At 40.1% G+C, this 17,702-nt stretch overlaps 1 protein-coding gene across 1 annotated transcript; it reads right to left on the bottom strand.

The window, feature by feature from the left end:
- Positions 1-735: 735 nt before the first annotated feature.
- On the bottom strand, positions 736-6,757 carry LOC149584728 (acetylcholinesterase-like). The gene is made up of 4 exons (XM_089863443.1): positions 6,293-6,757; positions 4,214-4,520; positions 2,610-3,441; positions 736-1,027 (listed from the first exon to the last, which is right to left on the bottom strand). Exons 1-4 carry the CDS (start codon positions 6,677-6,679, stop codon positions 793-795), a joined length of 1,761 nt encoding a protein of 586 aa, XP_089719569.1. The 5' UTR covers positions 6,680-6,757; the 3' UTR covers positions 736-792.
- Between the last annotated feature and the right edge of the window lie 10,945 nt (positions 6,758-17,702).

A 17,702-nucleotide genomic window follows, 5' to 3' on the forward strand; every position in this document is an offset into this window, starting at 1 on the left:
GAAAATCACAGGTTCTCGCTCATGTTTATCGGTCAATGTGACGATTATCTAACTATTTTAGCGAGTTATCGCAAGTGATAAATTTCGTCCAAAGGGTTGGTGTCAACCTCGAGCGTTCTATGAGTGCGCGATATCTAGTTAATTGATTAGTCTTAGGTGTCATCAAACTTTAAACGAAAAGCAGCGGATGTCTCGCGAATTCCCCTGTTGCTAATAAAAAACAGGGTGGGCAAGTTGAAAAACTTAAAATTTTACCGACCTTTAGTTATAAAGCAAGCGATAACTTATCGTAAAGTTGTCACTCTCGTGAAAATTAAAAAGGGTTAAATTTATTTAAGTTGACCACTTTGGCTTTATTAGCACGAGGGGAACTCGCGAGACACGCCACTTTTCGTTCAAGGTTTGATGACACATATAAGTCATAAACTATTTATATATCGCGCCCTCATAGAACGCACGAGGTTGACAACAACCCTTTAGACGATAGTTATCACTTGCGATAACTCGCTTAAAAAGTTAGAGAATTGCCCCCCTTGAGTGATAGCTTACAAAGAAGAGACTTTTTGGTTAATTTTCACGTCAATGTCTGTAAATGTGAACTAATGTAGTCTCAAACTCTAAAATCACCTTGTATTTTTACTAGTGCTGACGTTACATATATGAAATAAAGTTCTGAAAATTAGTCTTGCCCGTATTTATTTAAGAAATCTTTTTGTTCGATGTTTTCTAAATGAAAAGCTTTATTTAAAAATGGAAATTGAATTATTGTTTCATATTGACTGAAAAAATATTTTATTGCAGCTGTATACTGTTTAGTCTAAGATACAACGGCCCGTCAGATGGTGGTTTCTGATTTTCAGATACGTAAATTTTGGGGAAAATATTATTCCAAAACAGACATCGCTGGTTGTCGAAATATCCGGTTCGTGTTGAGTTAGTGTCCAAGATGATGAAATTTTCGTCAGTTTTGGACCTTGGGGCCCAAATTTGCAGATCCAAGTCGTCTTTGGGTGATATATTTGGATTGCTAATTTCGAATTATGAATGAAAAGTGATTAATAAGATTTCGAATTCGCGTACCTACAGAGTGGTCTCGGTATTTGTTGTCTACATTTTCTATAAAATAGTACTAAAATTCTTACTATTGGGGTTATAAGAATGATAATCGGTCTAGCTAACAACGATTAACGTTTCCTAAGTTTTATTTATGATTTAAACATTCTTTTAGCAGTTCATATTATAATGAAAAAATGTTTTCTGCGGTCATTCCATTATAATTAATTAAAATTAATTTACAGACTATACAGGATTTTTAAAATAAGTCAACTTTATTTACGCGATAAAAAATTTATGAAAACTCGGAATAATTTCGCGAGCTCCGACGACTAGTTTCGCGTCTTACACATGCGTCATCAGGTCTCAATCTGATTATCAATTTTTCCAAGTTTATATAAATTTTTATCGCGTAAGTAAAGTTGACTTATTTTAAAAATCCTGTAGTCTTTACATTACCCCTTTGATGACTCGCATAAGTGCGCGCCAAGCTCGTTCTCGCGTTTGGACAAGTCTTTTTGAATATCTTGAACTACGTGCGAGGTTTACTAAAGATATTTCAAAAATTGCTAAGCCTATTTTCTACTTTCCGTAACTAAAGTTTAGTTTTAAAAAATAAATATTCCACAATCGTGAAAACAGCATGTTAAATAGATTATGGCTCATTACTTTTTTGCTAGGGTTTATAACACGCTTCTTTTCTGAACACATTTTAATTTCAAGTTGGGAAACCAAGATAAACCTCTTCGATTGGATGACATGACAAAATTAAATAATTTGAAGAGGAACTAACAGGCAACTTTTTTGAAAATATTGTGAATTCAAGTTGACCTCTAAAAAGCTTATAAACAAGATTGCAAACTGTCATTTTTTCAAGATTGCATTTGTTCAAAGTGAAACTAGCACAAGTAACATTGCCCACATTTAAACCTTGTTGGGCAGCATTTATCCCAGGATGCCTAATTCCGCACAATTTTAGAGAATCATAACCCAGTTCCGCACAGTTTTTATAGTTTATTTGCGCACAGTTTTTACATCGAGATTTTAGTTGACCATTTTTTACCATAACCCATTTCCGCTTAGTTTGCAAATAAAACATTTTTATTTTCTTGTTGATTAGATTAGGTTAGAGTTAGGTTTGGTTCGGTTAGGGTTAAGATTAGGTTAGGTAAAGCTATGTTACAATAGCGGTTTGCTATTAAACTTGTGATTTAACCCTTGAAATATCACTATCGATATAGAAAAGTGCACTGATAGACGAAAGCAATAAAACAAGTGTGTTTTTGTTAAAAAAAAGTAAAAGATGCATTTTTTAATTCCGTTTGTAAAAACTGCATTAAAAATAAATCTATCGTTAAAAAGCATCGAAAATTTGGTCCAATGGGCCAGAAGCATAAGTTTCACGGTTCAAAAATGTAGGGTAATTATCAAGAAAATAAAAAGGTTTCATTTGCAAATCGTGCGTACGTTTTTAAGGTGTGAAATGTAAAACTGTGCAGAAACGGGCGACCACCCATTTATCTGTACCCGTGTAAGGCAAATGAAGATAAACATACCCGGTTCGGGCAAAGTTTGCCCAATATCTCATAATTGTTCTGCTTAACTTTGTGACGCTGTTATTCGCATTGCCTTCCATCCGGACAGGATCTCCAAAAACGAATCTAACATCGCTACCATGAAACGCACCAGCCCAGTTGGGAATAGGAAAGCCATCGATAGTCGTTTTGTGTGTGAAGCGATACTTGTAAACAATATTGTTGGCGTTTAACATGGCATTTTCGAGATCCAACGACGTACAAAGAAACACGCACTCGGTTGCCAAGCGTATGGCGAGCTGACGATACCGTTTGCCTTTGTCTCGTTCGTGAATATCATCGTATAAAGCCATTACGAATTCCGTTATCAAACTATTTGGTTTCAATCCGTAAACATGTTCAATAATCTCACGTATATCCGTTTCCGACGGTTTAATATCATCTTTGAACGCAAATATGTAAGGGAACAAGGCCAACAGAAATAACGTTGCCTCGTCTTGAACGTTTCCAACAATTATTTCTAGTTTTTTCAAATTTGGAGTGTCGTTTAAAGATTGTAGAGGGTGACGTTTTATGTAATTTCCGTCCACAACCGGTTTGAAAAACAAATTATACGCGTATTCAAAAGTGGGTTCGTTATCGCGGAGCTCATCTGTGTCTTTAGTCATGAGGCAATCGAGTGTCATTGATGTATTAGATGTGTTGAATGGACAACCAATATTAACGGCCAAAACTGCTGCGTATTTAAGCAAAGTTTCTTTCGTTTCGAAACCGTTCGCCATGTGGGCGTTACCGCTTTGTAAAATTGCCCTTTTAAATAGATTTCTACTTGGCTCTATATGAAGGTGATGAGCTTGAAATGAAAAGTAATTAAATTTCAATTAATAATCGAGTTTCCACTATGATTTAAGTATTTAGGTCTTTCGTACGTGGAACAATCAAATATATTTGAAAGTTCATGAAGTAACAATATGACATAATGATTTTCCAAATTATTGGCCATAAAAGATCAGGGCCAACGTTCTAGTAGTAGTAATTATTTTGTATTTCAATACATAATAATTTAAGAGTAATGCAATTCTCTTTCATTTAAAAGAGCATATAACACAATGGATATTTTAAATCCAGGTTCGAATTAAACAAGTTGGGAAAACCAAAATTTTACCTCTCCGAGTATAGAAGACTACTAACAAACTTATTTACCTAGATATGGAATTATCCCTTTTGATGAGCAATTGTAGAAGTAAAAATTTATGAATTATTAAAGCAGTATTCAAAGCTTTGCGAATATACATTAAAGCAGACAACATCTCACACCCAATAAGGATATGTCTTGTACACATGGATATAAGTCATTGGGAAAAAACAGGAAATGAAGAGTATACATTTTGGAGAGATATTATCTATATGTGTTTGTAAAGGCCCAAATATCTATGCCTTCACCAGCTTTATGATCAAAGCTATATTTACATCAGAATTTCCGTGTTTTTTATATCCTTTTTGGATGAAAAAGAAAACAATTTAGCCCAGAATTTTCTTTAAAAGGGGTAAGATCGAACAATTTCAAAGTTAACAATTGTTTAGGCCTATACTTATTCTTTACTGATTTAATGATTCACACTAACCTACGCTTTGAGAACCAGCACTTTCACCAAAGAACGTGACCAATTCCGGATCTCCGCCAAAACTTTCAATGTGTTGGTTTACAAATTTGAGCACTAATCCTTGGTCCATAAGTCCCATATTTCCGGGAGCGCCATCTATCCCCAAGTAAAGGAAACCAAAGGTAGACAGTCTATAGTTGAAAGTTAAAACAATAACATTTTCTTCGGCTGCCAGCGTGGTTCCGTCGTAAATTCCAGAATTGGCGGCACCCATCACAAAAGCGCCACCATAAACCCATACCATAACGGGCAGTTTCTTTGTAACAATCTGTAATAAAAGTAATATTGACAAATTACTTTATTATCGCAGAATATAGATATTTTTTTTTGAGAATTGCTTAGCCTTGTGGTCAGCGTTTGGGCAAGATAATCCACAGAATTTTGGTTAATCAGTTATTCATGAATAATAATCAGATAATTATTCGTGATTACATTGCATTAACCATAGACTTCCCGTGGATAATTTCAAATTATGAATAAAGATAAAACAAACAGATATTATCCTATCCAAATGCCGACCACTAGCTTAGCCAGTTATAAGTTTGATTTATAATATTTAGTCGGAAACATTAACAATAAAGCAATTCCTTTTAAAGCGGATTTGTGAGGAATAGATTTTTTTGCGTCGCGCAATCCTCTACTATTGTTCAGAATCACAGCTTTCCTTATTATTCTAGCCTGTATATAGAGACGTATTATTCGCATGGATTTTAGGTACGGCCAAATTTTCTGTATTAATACCAGGGGTTTACTGTATAGGGAGTTACTATGAGCATATCTTTTCACTTAGACCGGTGTTCAAAGTTTCCGAAAGCTCCCTTTTTTTAGAACAAGCAAGGATGATGGGGGTGGATACGAAATCTGAGAGAAATACGCGCCGTAACTGCGGAAACCATTGGGTCTGGTGGGACGCTAAAAATGGGGAGGAATACTTGGGACGAAAGGCAGGTGGGCTACTTCAGAACTAAACAATTTTTAGCGCCATCGTGTCGGCCTAATTTTGCATACATATGCCAAAGTTATTATATACTGTTTTGCTCATAAATAAAATTTGCAATTGAAACAAAAGAATTTATATAGAATTAATGTTTAATAATTATTACTTCGAAATTGTTTAAAAAATAATAGTTTACGTAGATGACGCTGCAGTAGGGATAGGCCGGTAGGGATTTGTTTGAACGCGCAAGACGCATCTGCTAGAGTTCTTACTTCCGATTTCAAGGGGGATTGAAAAGATTATAAGATTAAAAATTTTATTAAATGATGTATTTAACTTCTAACTATGGAGTAAAATAATCATTCTTGCGCGCAAAAGAAGAAAATATTTTCATGTTTGGTTTCATCACTATGCGTTTCAACTTGTTAAATTCATTTTTTAAAATCAAATGCTTAATCTTATAATCTTTTCAATCTACCTTGAAAGCGGAAGTAAGAACTCTAGCAGACGCGTCTATCACGTTCGAATAAGCTATTACCGGCTTTCCCTATTGCAGCGTCACCTACGTACACTAATATTTTAGCAACAATTTTGAAGCAATAATTCTTAAATATTTGCTCTATATACATTTTTTTGTTTCAATTGTAAATTTTATTTATAGCCAAAGCAGTTTAAAATAGCTTTGGCGTATGTAAACAAAATTAGGCCAACACGATGGCGCTAAATAGTGTCTAGTTCTGAGGTAACCCACCTGACTTTCGTTCCGAGTAATCCTCCCCATTTTTAGCGTCCCACCAGACCCAATCGTTTCCGCAGTTAAGTCGCGTACTTCTCTCAGATTTCGTATCCACCCCGCATCATCCTTGGAACAAGAGGGAGGAGGGTTGAAAGTTGTTTCCCTGTCCAAAAGTAGAGTTGTAAGGCGATAAAGGATTATTGACGTCACCATATAACACTATCCGATCAAACCTCCATTTTAAGAAAAACTTTTACTAGCCTCTGTCTATATCTGTTTTTAGGACACGAATTTTTCATCATTAGCCTAACTCTCTCAAGGCCTCTCAAAAAATGTAACGACGCGCCTTTATACTAAATGTACTTACCTTTGGAACAAAAATATTGAGATATAAGCAATCTTCGGAGGGCTCCTCTTTTCCTAGTCCGACAAAATAGTTCAAAACGGGATGCAACTTTATAAAAGTAGCCTGTTTTTGAACGCATGAAGGACCGAACGTTGAGCCATCGATAACTCCTTTCCATGGTTTGACCGGCTGAGGAGGTTTAAATCTGAGCTTTCCAATAGGTGGTTCGGCATAGGGTATTTTGTAAAACACTCTGACTGACTTTCCAGTGGAAGATTTTCTTTCAATTCCACGTACCTTCCCAAGGCTCGTTTCAATCACTAATGACGTGTCTTCAAACGAGGAAACAGACAATAACGCCAAGCCAAAAAAGGTAAACCACGTCGAAAACATTAAGGTATAGGGCATGATCTAAAAAAATAAGTAAATGTAAATCATGTAGCCTAAAACTGGTATTTATTACATCATATTTTAATATTTGCGCAATTTTTTACAGTAATATTTTCGATAACGTCCTTTCATTTAACTATGTGATAATTAATTTATAAAAATTCGTGCAAATACTTCATGTTATATGGTGTTGAGAAGTGGTGAAACATGAGGGTTTTCTAAATTTTTTGGCACATTTCCTAAAGATCAAATACACGGTGATCCAACAAATGTGTCATTTGGCCGAAGAATATTTTTGACCATGTCTCTTGTTTCGAACCGTAATTAAAATGGGAAGCCCTCACATGAGCAGTTCCAGTATGAGCGAAAAACGATAGTTGTTTATTATGGTGTAAGCTGGCCCAGCTGGGTTATATAAACTCAAATAGAACTTGGTCAGATATGGATAATTTGGTTAGGTTAAAGTTGATTATTTCAAATAAATAGTATTTGGTCAGGTCAGGTTGGGTTTTGTTTCGTTTGGTTAGACTTAGGTAAGTAATATCTTGGAAATAGAGTAACAACGTTACGCCTTTTCCAAAAAAAAATACTTTTTAGAGTTATCTACTTCCAAAATAAAATAACCATTCTCGAATTATAATATGCCTTTTCCAAAACCTTACTTTTTACAATTATCTGCTTCCGAAATAAAATAACCATTCTCGAATTATAATATGCCTTTTCCAAAACCTTACTGGTTACAATTATCTACTTCCGAAATAAAATAACCATTCTCGAATTATAATATGCCTTTTCCAAAACCTTACTGGTTACAATTATCTACTTCCGAAATAAAATAACCATTCTCGAATTATAATATGCCTTTTCCAAAAAAATACTGTTTACAATTATCTACTTCCGAAATAAAATAACCTTTCTCGAATTATATTATGCCTTTTCCAAAACGTTACAGTTTACAATTCTAAAACAGCAGTTTTGAAAAACACTGCAGTTTTTTTGGAATCGCGGTTGCTATTTCGAGAACTGCTCATACGAGGTACATCCGTTAAAATACCCTCTTTTATTCACTAAGCTATTCCCGCGAACACTTTTGTCGCCAAAACATTAAACTTTCCGACTGAAACGTGCTACCGTTGGAAAATATATTCTAATGTTAATCCAAGTTATAGTCTATCTGCGTACCAAATTTTATTTCGTTCAGCCATTAGAAAGGGATCAAGTAACAAAAATTCAAACTATCATATTAAGAACTAGTACAATTGACATTTCGAGCGAAAAAAAACAGTCAACCTGATCAAACTATTAATCTTTTGAAGAATAATTATCTTGAGTAAAGGTTCTTGTACAATGTCATTATGTAATATGTGAAGAGTAATTATATTTTTAGCCTTTGGCGGACTATGTATCAACGAGAAGTATCTTCTAAGCATCCGAGAGAAATCAATTACTAATCCGCAGGCTTTTTTCTCTCTGTTTTGCAAGCTGCATTTTCAAGAACACTATTGGCGTGAAAACGTCGAAGAGAATAATTGCACAAGAACTTTTATTACATATTTTCACGCCAACGATAATTTCGAGTCAAATGCGAGAATGAGCCATCGATTTTGATGTTAGCATCGCTGGTGTCTACTTTATTTTGACTTGTTTTTCTCGATTCTTTAATTTTATATTTATTCCTCTACGTCATGCTATGCTTGAAATTTTTACATCAAATACCCACAAGAAAATATTTCGCCGCAATGAGCTTATGTTTCTAAACGGTATTTAAAAGCTGTTGAAAAAAAATGACTTCAAAGTAGGCCTACTAACCCAAAGCACCAGGTATAAAACCAGTCGAATAAAACACTGAAGCAACATCTGCGGGTTAAAGTTCGCAACGTTGTCATATTTCATCTTATCGTGCCTATTTGTATACACGTGATCATAAAAACTTGCTCTTCTCAATCAAATTGCTTCGAATTTCGCTTTCATGGTAACGGCGCTTCATGATAGAGCGTGAGATAAATTTCGCGCGGTTGATTATGAAAACCTTCCTGAGGGTACAGTGAATTCATAATGGGAAAAATTTCACTTTCGGTTGCCTTACTTATGATATTATGCGAAAAGATTTCTCTGATGTAATAATTCTCGAGTTTAAAAGTTTTGTTTTTTACTTCCCCGAGTGACGACGGCGTCACGGAGAGGTATTACACTGGACGTTTCTGTGTGTCTGTCACCGCGTTCGCAGTTGGAAAATCGGAGCAAACGTGTTTGCAATTTCCGAACCGCGTTCGCAGTACCCAGATAATCGTAACATTTTTCTTCTTTGCTTTATCTATCTTACTTAACACCAATCATTAGCTAGCCGTTACACTTTCATCTGCTTACTAACCGCCAATTCTTTTACCCAATACCAATCGGTACTTATAGGCTTCTATCAACAACACCATGCACTAGTCTCTTTCAAGTATTCCACATACACACCAATCTGTACTTATTTTCTTCTAACACCTCCATCTACTAGTAATTCTAGGAGAGCGGTCGCTCTCTTAGATAAGACTTGATACTGCCTCTAATGCTAAAGGAGGGTTCTTTGATTGGCCGTAACTTTTTTCGTGTTGTGTTTGCAGCTTTGAAATTTTGCCAGTGAACTAAAATTTGGGCCCTAATTATGTGGATAAAATTTCATAGAGATCCAACTAATAGTTAATTCTATATAAAGAAAAAAGTTGTTAAGGGTGGTTTTAGAATCCATAAAATTAATCCGACATTTGGTGCAAGATACAATATTCTTCCATAGAGATAACATGGGATTTTTTTGAAATATGACCTTAATTGGGATCGTGTATAAAGAAAACTATTCATTCGTTACGTTTGGGAACCATCTTAAATGAAAGATAAAAATACATAGATGTGCCTTTTCTTAGTTTCATTAAGATCAATTAAATTTAAGTATTGATTTTTATCATTATTAACACATACTTTGACTTACGTTGTTTTGGGTATTGGAATTACGGCGTTTTACCACTGTTAGAGACACGCATTTTAGCCTTAATTTTATATTGGACTTACGGCGTTTTTGTCGTGATTCACGCCGTTAGAGGGATATTAAGCAAGAAAAACATGGCGTTTGAGCTCTTGTAGGTGCTTTGCCTGGGTGCTTGTAGGTGCTTTGCCAGGGTTCTTGTGGGTACTTGTGGGTGCTTGTAGGTACTTGTGGGTGCTTGTAGGTACTTGTGGGTGCTTGTAGGTACTTGTGGGTGCTTGTGGGTACTTGTGGGTGCTTGTGGGTGCTTGTGGGTACTTGTGGGTGCTAGTGGGTTCTTGTGGGTTCTTGTGGGTACTTGTGGGTACTTGTAGGTACTTGTGGGTACTTGTAGGTACTTGTGGGTTCTTGTGGGTGCTTGTAGGTACTTGTGGGTGCTTGTAGGTACTTGTGCGTTCTTGTGGGTACTCGTGGGTTCTTGTGGGTACTTGTAGGTACTTGTGGGTACTTTTAGGTACTTGTGGGTTCTTGTGGGTACTTGTGGGTTCTTGTGGGTACTTGTAGGTGCTTGTGGGTACTTTTAGGTACTTGTGGGTTCTTGTGGGAACTTGTGGGTTCTTGTGGGTACTTGTGGGTTCTTGTGGGTACTTGTGGGAGCTTGTAGGTACTTGTGGGTTCTTGTGGGTACTTGTGGGTGCTTGTAGGTGCTTGTGGATACTTGTAGGTGCTTGTGGGTGCCTGTGGGTGCTTGTAGGTATTTGTGGGTGCTTGTGGGTGCTTGTAGGTACTTGTGGGTGCTTGTAGGTACTTGTGGGTGCTTGTAGGTACTTGTGGGTGCTTATAGGTATTTGTGGGTGCTTGTAGGTACTTGTGGGTGCTTGTAGGTACTTGTGGGTGCTTGTAGGTACTTGTGGGTGCTTGTGGGTACTTGTGGGTGCTAGTGGGTTCTTGTGGGTGCTTGTAGGTATTTGTGCGTTCTTGTGGGAACTTGTGGGTACTTGTAGGTACTTGTGGGTACTTTTAGGTACTTGTGGGTTCTTGTGGGTACTTGTAGGTACTTGTGGGTTCTTGTGGGTACTTGTAGGTACTTGTGGGTACTTTTAGGTAATTGTGGGTTCTTGTGGGTACTTGTGGGTTCTTGTGGGTACTTGTGGGTTCTTGTGGGTACTTGTGGGTTCTTGTGGGTACTTGTGGGAGCTTGTAGGTACTTGTGGGTTCTTGTGGGTACTTGTGGGTGCTTGTGGATACTTGTAGGTGCTTGTGGGTGCTTGTAGGTATTTGTGGGTGCTTGTGGGTGCTTGTAGGTACTTGTGGGTACTTGTGGGTGTTAGTGGGTTCTTGTGGGTTCTTGTGGGTACTTGTGGGTACTTGTAGGTACTTGTGGGTACTGGTAGGTACTTGTGGGTTCTTGTGGGTACTTGTGGGTGCTTGTAGGTACTTGTGGGTGCTTGTGGGTACTTGTGGGTGCTTGTGGGTGCTTGTGGGTACTTGTGGGTGCTAGTGGGTTCTTGTGGGTTCTTGTGGGTACTTGTGGGTACTTGTAGGTACTTGTGGGTACTTGTAGGTACTTGTGGGTTCTTGTGGGTACTTGTGGGTGCTTGTAGGTACTTGTGGGTGCTTGTAGGTACTTGTGCGTTCTTGTGGGTACTTGTGGGTTCTTGTGGGTACTTGTAGGTACTTGTGGGTACTTTTAGGTACTTGTGGGTTCTTGTGGGTTCTTGTGGGTACTTGTGGGTTCTTGTGGGTACTTGTAGGTGCTTGTGGGTACTTTTAGGTACTTGTGGGTTCTTGTGGGAACTTGTGGGTTCTTGTGGGTACTTGTGGGTTCTTGTGGGTACTTGAGGGAGCTTGTAGGTACTTGTGGGTTCTTGTGGGTACTTGTGGGTGCTTGTAGGTGCTTGTGGATACTTGTAGGTGCTTGTGGGTGCTTGTAGGTATTTGTGGGTGCTTGTGGGTGCTTGTAGGTACTTGTGGGTGCTTGTAGGTACTTGTGGGTGCTTATAGGTACTTGTGGGTGCTTGTAGGTACTTGTGGGTGCTTGTAGGTACTTTTGGGTGCTTGTAGGTACTTGTGGGTGCTTGTGGGTACTTGTGGGTGCTTGTGGGTACTGGTAGGTACTTGTGGGTTCTTGTGGGTACTTGTGGGTGCTTGTAGGTACTTGTGGGTGCTTGTAGGTATTTGTGCGTTCTTGTGGGAACTTGTAGGTACTTGTGGGTACTTTTAGGTACTTGTGGGTTCTTGTGGGTACTTGTGGGTTCTTGTGGGTACTTGTAGGTACTTGTGGGTTCTTGTGGGTACTTGTAGGTACTTGTGGGTACTTTTAGGTACTTGTGGGTTCTTGTGGGTACTTGTGGGTACTTGTGGGTTCTTGTGGGTACTTGTGGGTTCTTGTGGGTACTTGTGGGTTCTTGTGGGTACTTGTGGGAGCTTGTAGGTACTTGTGGGTTCTTGTGGGTACTTGTGGGTGCTTGTGGGTGCTTGTGGATACTTGTAGGTGCTTGTGGGTGCTTGTAGGTATTTGTGGGTGCTTGTGGGTGCTTGTGGGTGCTTGTAGGTACTTGTGGGTGCTTGTGGGTGCTAGTGGGTTCTTGTGGGTTCTTGTGGGTACTTGTGGGTACTTGTAGGTACTTGTGGGTACTGGTAGGTACTTGTGGGTTCTTGTGGGTACTTGTGGGTGCTTGTAGGTACTTGTGGGTGCTTGTGGGAACTTGTGGGTACTTGTAGGTACTTGTGGGTACTTTTAGGTACTTGTGGGTTCTTGTGGGTACTTGTGGGTTCTTGTGGGTACTTGTAGGTACTTGTGGGTACTTTTAGGTACTTGTGGGTTCTTGTGGGTACTTGTGGGTTCTTGTGGGTTCTTGTGGGTACTTGTGGGTACTTGTAGGTACTTGTGGGTACTGGTAGGTACTTGTGGGTTCTTGTGGGTACTTGTGGGTGCTTGTGGGAACTTGTGGGTACTTGTAGGTACTTGTGGGTACTTTTAGGTACTTGTGGGTTCTTGTGGGTACTTGTGGGTTCTTGTGGGTACTTGTAGGTACTTGTGGGTACTTTTAGGTACTTGTGGGTTCTTGTGGGTTCTTGCGGGTTCTTGTGGGTACTTGTGGGTGCTTGTAGGTACTTGTGGGTGCTTGTAGGTACTTGTGCGTTCTTGTGGGAACTTGTGGGTACTTGTAGGTACTTGTGGGTACTTTTAGGTACTTGTGGGTTCTTGTGGGTACTTGTGGGTTCTTGTGGGTACTTGTGGGTTCTTGTGGGTACTTGTAGGTACTTGTGGGTACTTTTAGGTACTTGTGGGTTCTTGTGGGTACTTGTGGGTTCTTGTGGGTACTTGTGGGTTCTTGTGGGTACTTGTGGGAGCTTGTAGGTACTTGTGGGTTCTTGTGGGTACTTGTGGGTGCTTGTGGGTGCTTGTAGGTATTTGTGGGTGCTTGTGGGTGCTTGTAGGTATTTGTGGGTGCTTGTGGGTGCTTGTAGGTACTTGTAGGTACTTGTGGGTGCTTGTAGGTACTTGTGGGTTCTTGTGGGTACTTGTGGGTTCTTGTGGGTGCTTGTGGGTACTTGTGGGTTCTTGTGGGTGCTTGAAGGTGCTTGTGGGTGCTTGTAGGTGCTTGTAGGTGCTTGTGGGTGCTTGTAGGTGCTTGTAGGTACTTTTAGGTACTTGTGGGTACTTGTAGGTACTTGTGGGTGCTTGTAGGTACTTATGGGTACTTTTAGGTACTTGTGGGTGCTTATGGGTGCTTGTAGGTATTTGTAGGTACTTGTGGGTGCTTGTAGGTACTTGTGGGTGCTTGTAGGTATTTGTAGGTACTTGTGGGTGCTTGTAGGTACTTGTGGGTGCTTGTAGGTGCTTGTAGGTACTTGTGCGTTCTTGTGGGAACTTGTGGGTTCTTGTGGGTACTTGTAGGTACTTGTGGGTACTTTTAGGTACTTGTGGGTTCTTGTGGGTTCTTGTGGGTACTTGTGGGTTCTTGTGGGTACTTGTAGGTACTTGTGGGTACTTTTAGGTACTTGTGGGTTCTTGTGGGCTCTTGTGGGTTCTTGTGGGTACTTGTGGGTTCTTGTAGGTTCTTGTGGGTACTTGTGGGAGCTTGTAGGTACTTGTGGGTTCTTGTGGGTGCTTGTAAGTGCTTGTGGATACTTGTAGGTGCTTGTGGGTGCTTGTAGGTACTTGTGGGTGCTTGTTGGTGCTTGTAGGTACTTGTGGGTGCTTGTAGGTACTTGTGGGTGCTTGTAGGTGCTTGTAGGTACTTTTAGGTACTTAAGGGTACTTGTGGGTACTTGTAGGTACTTGTGGGTACTTGTAGGTACTTGTGGGGGCTTGTAGGTACTTATGGGTACTTTTAGGTACTTGTGGGTGCTTATGGGTGCTTGTAGGTACTTGTAAGTTCTTGTGGGTGCTTATGGGTGCTTGTAGGTACTTGTAGGTACTTGTGGGTGCTTGTAGGTTCTTGTGGGTACTTGTGGGTTCTTGTAGGTTCTTGTGGGTACTTGTGGGAGCTTGTAGGTACTTGTGGGTTCTTGTGGGTGCTTGTAGGTGCTTGTGGATACTTGTAGGTGCTTGTGGGTGCTTGTAGGTACTTGTGGGTGCTTGTAGGTACTTGTGGGTGCTTGTAGGTACTTGTGGGTGCTTGTAGGTGCTTGTAGGTGCTTGTAGGTACTTTTAGGTACTTAAGGGTACTTGTGGGTACTTGTGGGTTCTTGTGGGTACTTGTAGGTACTTGTGGGTACTTTTAGGTACTTGTGGGTTCTTGTGGGTTCTTGTGGGTACTTGTGGGTTCTTGTGGGTACTTGTAGGTACTTGTGGGTACTTTTAGGTACTTGTGGGTTCTTGTGGGCTCTTGTGGGTTCTTGTGGGTACTTGTGGGTTCTTGTAGGTTCTTGTGGGTACTTGTGGGAGCTTGTAGGTACTTGTGGGTTCTTGTGGGTGCTTGTAAGTGCTTGTGGATACTTGTAGGTGCTTGTGGGTGCTTGTAGGTACTTGTGGGTGCTTGTTGGTGCTTGTAGGTACTTGTGGGTGCTTGTAGGTACTTGTGGGTGCTTGTAGGTGCTTGTAGGTACTTTTAGGTACTTAAGGGTACTTGTGGGTACTTGTAGGTACTTGTGGGTACTTGTAGGTACTTGTGGGGGCTTGTAGGTACTTATGGGTACTTTTAGGTACTTGTGGGTGCTTATGGGTGCTTGTAGGTACTTGTAAGTTCTTGTGGGTGCTTATGGGTGCTTGTAGGTACTTGTAGGTACTTGTGGGTGCTTGTAGGTTCTTGTGGGTACTTGTGGGTTCTTGTAGGTTCTTGTGGGTACTTGTGGGAGCTTGTAGGTACTTGTGGGTTCTTGTGGGTGCTTGTAGGTGCTTGTGGATACTTGTAGGTGCTTGTGGGTGCTTGTAGGTACTTGTGGGTGCTTTTTGGTGCTTGTAGGTACTTGTGGGTGCTTGTAGGTACTTGTGGGTGCTTGTAGGTGCTTGTAGGTGCTTGTAGGTACTTTTAGGTACTTAAGGGTACTTGTGGGTACTTGTAGGTACTTGTGGGTACTTGTAGGTACTTGTGGGTGCTTGTAGGTACTTATGGGTACTTTTAGGTACTTGTGGGTGCTTATGGGTGCTTGTAGGTACTTGTAGGTACTTGTGGGTGCTTATGGGTGCTTGTAGGTACTTGTAGGTACTTGTGGGTGCTTGTAGGTACTTGTAGGTACTTGTGGGTGCTTGTAGGTACTTATGGGTACTTGTAGGTACTTGTGGGTGCTTGTAGGTACTTGTGGGTACTTTTAGGTACTTGTGGGTACTTGTGGGTACTTGTAGGTACTTGTGGGTGCTTTTAGGTACTTGTGGGTACTTTTAGGTACTTGTGGGTACTTTTAGATACTTGTGGGGGCTTGTAGGTACTTGTGAGTACTTTAAGGTACTTGTGGGTGCTTGTAGGTACTTGTGGGTGCTTGTAGGTACTTGTGGGTACTTTAAGGTACTTGTGGGTGCTTTTAGGTACTTGTCGGTGCTTGTCGGTACTTGTGGGTACTTGTAGGTACTTGTGGGTACTTGTAGGTACTTGTGGGTACTTGTGGGTGCTTGTGGGTGCTTGTGGGTACTTGTGGGTACTTGTAGGTACTTGTGGGTGCTTGTAGGTACTTGTGGGTGCTTGTAGGTACTTGTGGGTAATTTTAGGTACTTGTGGGTGCTTGTAGGTACTTGTGGGTGCTTGTAGGTACTTATGGGTACTTGTAGGTACTTGTGGGTACTTGTAGGTACTTGTTGGTGCTTGTAGGTACTTGTGGGTACTTTTAGGTACTTGTGGATGCTTGTAGGTACTTGTGGGTGCTTTTAGGTACTTGTGGGTGCTCTTAGGTACTTGTGGGTACTTTTAGGTACTTGTGGGTAATTTTAGGTACTTGTGGGTGCTTGTAGGTACTTGTGGGTGCTTGTAGGTACTTGTGGATGCTTGTAGGTACTTGTGGGTACTTTTAGGTACTTGTGGGTACTTTTAGGTGCTTGTAGGTACTTGTGGGTACTTTTAGGTACTTGTGCGTACTTTTAGGTACTTCCCCAGTAACACGAGTGTTCCGCGTTCGAGTCGGTTCGAGGTAGATTCGTCGGTTTATGGTCTAGTCGGTAGTTACGACTAAATTCCGACTCTTACCCAACTTCAGTTGCCAACTCCGCTTTGCAGTCGGCCGTGAGAACAATAAAAAGTGTTGGCTGATAGTTGTATCAAAGAGGAGGGAAATAGGGAGAGATAATCGCTAGGGCAGCCGTGATCCATCTAGAGGGGAAAATTTGTGATACGCGGCGGCTCTTAACGCGCAACTTATTCGCGCACAGTTGATGTTATTGGTTCTCCTCTCTCTGGCTACTACGTCACCAAAATTGCTCGGAAAGGTTTAAAGGTTGTTAAAACGTACGCTTTAAAAATAAAAAGCCGAGGCTTAAGTGAAATGTTCAGTCAAGTTTATTTATCAGAGGTAATTTAAAATGGTTTACCACAAAAAATGCTGCTACTTGAATTGTAGTAGCAATACGCGATATTCAAGTAATCCAAAAATGAACGGGATAACTTTTAAACCATTTCCAAAACCTATAACCAAACCAACAATGTGTGAAATGGATAAATAACTGTGGCAGGTCAGACCTTACTCCGGATTTAATTAAAAAACATCATTTCGTATGCTCAAGCCATTTTTCTAATGGTGATAATGATCCATTAGCAGGATTTGGTGTTATATGTTTACAAGTAAGATATTTTGAATATTTTCCTAAAACATTACACGGCTCTAATCTTATACTATCTATCGTTAGGATTATACTGAAAAATTAAAAGTGAAAACTCCTCTGATAAATAAATAACTCTTTGCTTAAAAAAGCCCACTTGGCTCTAAGTTGGCTGATCATTTCACTTAAGCCTCGGCTTTTTATTTTTAAAGCGTACGTTTTAACAACCTTTAAACCTTTCCGAGCAATTTTGGTGACGTAGTAGCCAGAGAGAGGAGAACCAATAATATCAACTGTGCGCGAATAAGTTGCGCGTTAAGAGCCGCCGCGTATCACAAATTTTCCCCTCTCCTCAATACGGATGGATCACGGCTGCCCTAACGATTATCTCTCCCTATTTCCCTCCTCTTTGGTTGTATTTTAAGTCGGTTAATGTCATGAAGGATTAGGTCGGCTGCTCGACTCCTTACCAACTAACATGCGTTTCTATCAAATAAAAGATAACAATAAGGGTCTAAAGGTCGACATATCCGACGGCCTACTGATCACACTGAACATTTCAGATTTCGTTGTAATGAAGCTTCTTCCGCGTTTGAGTCGGTTCGAGGTAGATTCTTCGCTTTATGGCCTAGTCAGCACTTACGACTAAAGTCCGACTCTTATCCAACTTCAGATACCAGCTCCGCTTTGAAGTCGGACGTGAGAACAAACAAATAGAGTTGGCTGATAGTTACATTTTATGTCGGTTGGTGTAAGAAAGGATTAGGTCGGCTGCTCAACTCCTTACCAACTAACATTGGTTTTTATCAAAATAACAACAAGGGACGAGAGGTCGGCATATCCGACTACCTACCGATCATACTAAAGATTTCAGATTTAGT

The sequence above is a fragment of the Phalangium opilio genome, unplaced genomic scaffold, assembly GCF_054372755.1.
Source record: "Phalangium opilio isolate 3A_F unplaced genomic scaffold, DU_Popi_V2 ptg001170l_1, whole genome shotgun sequence".
In the NCBI taxonomy this organism is placed as follows: domain Eukaryota; kingdom Metazoa; phylum Arthropoda; class Arachnida; order Opiliones; family Phalangiidae; genus Phalangium; species Phalangium opilio.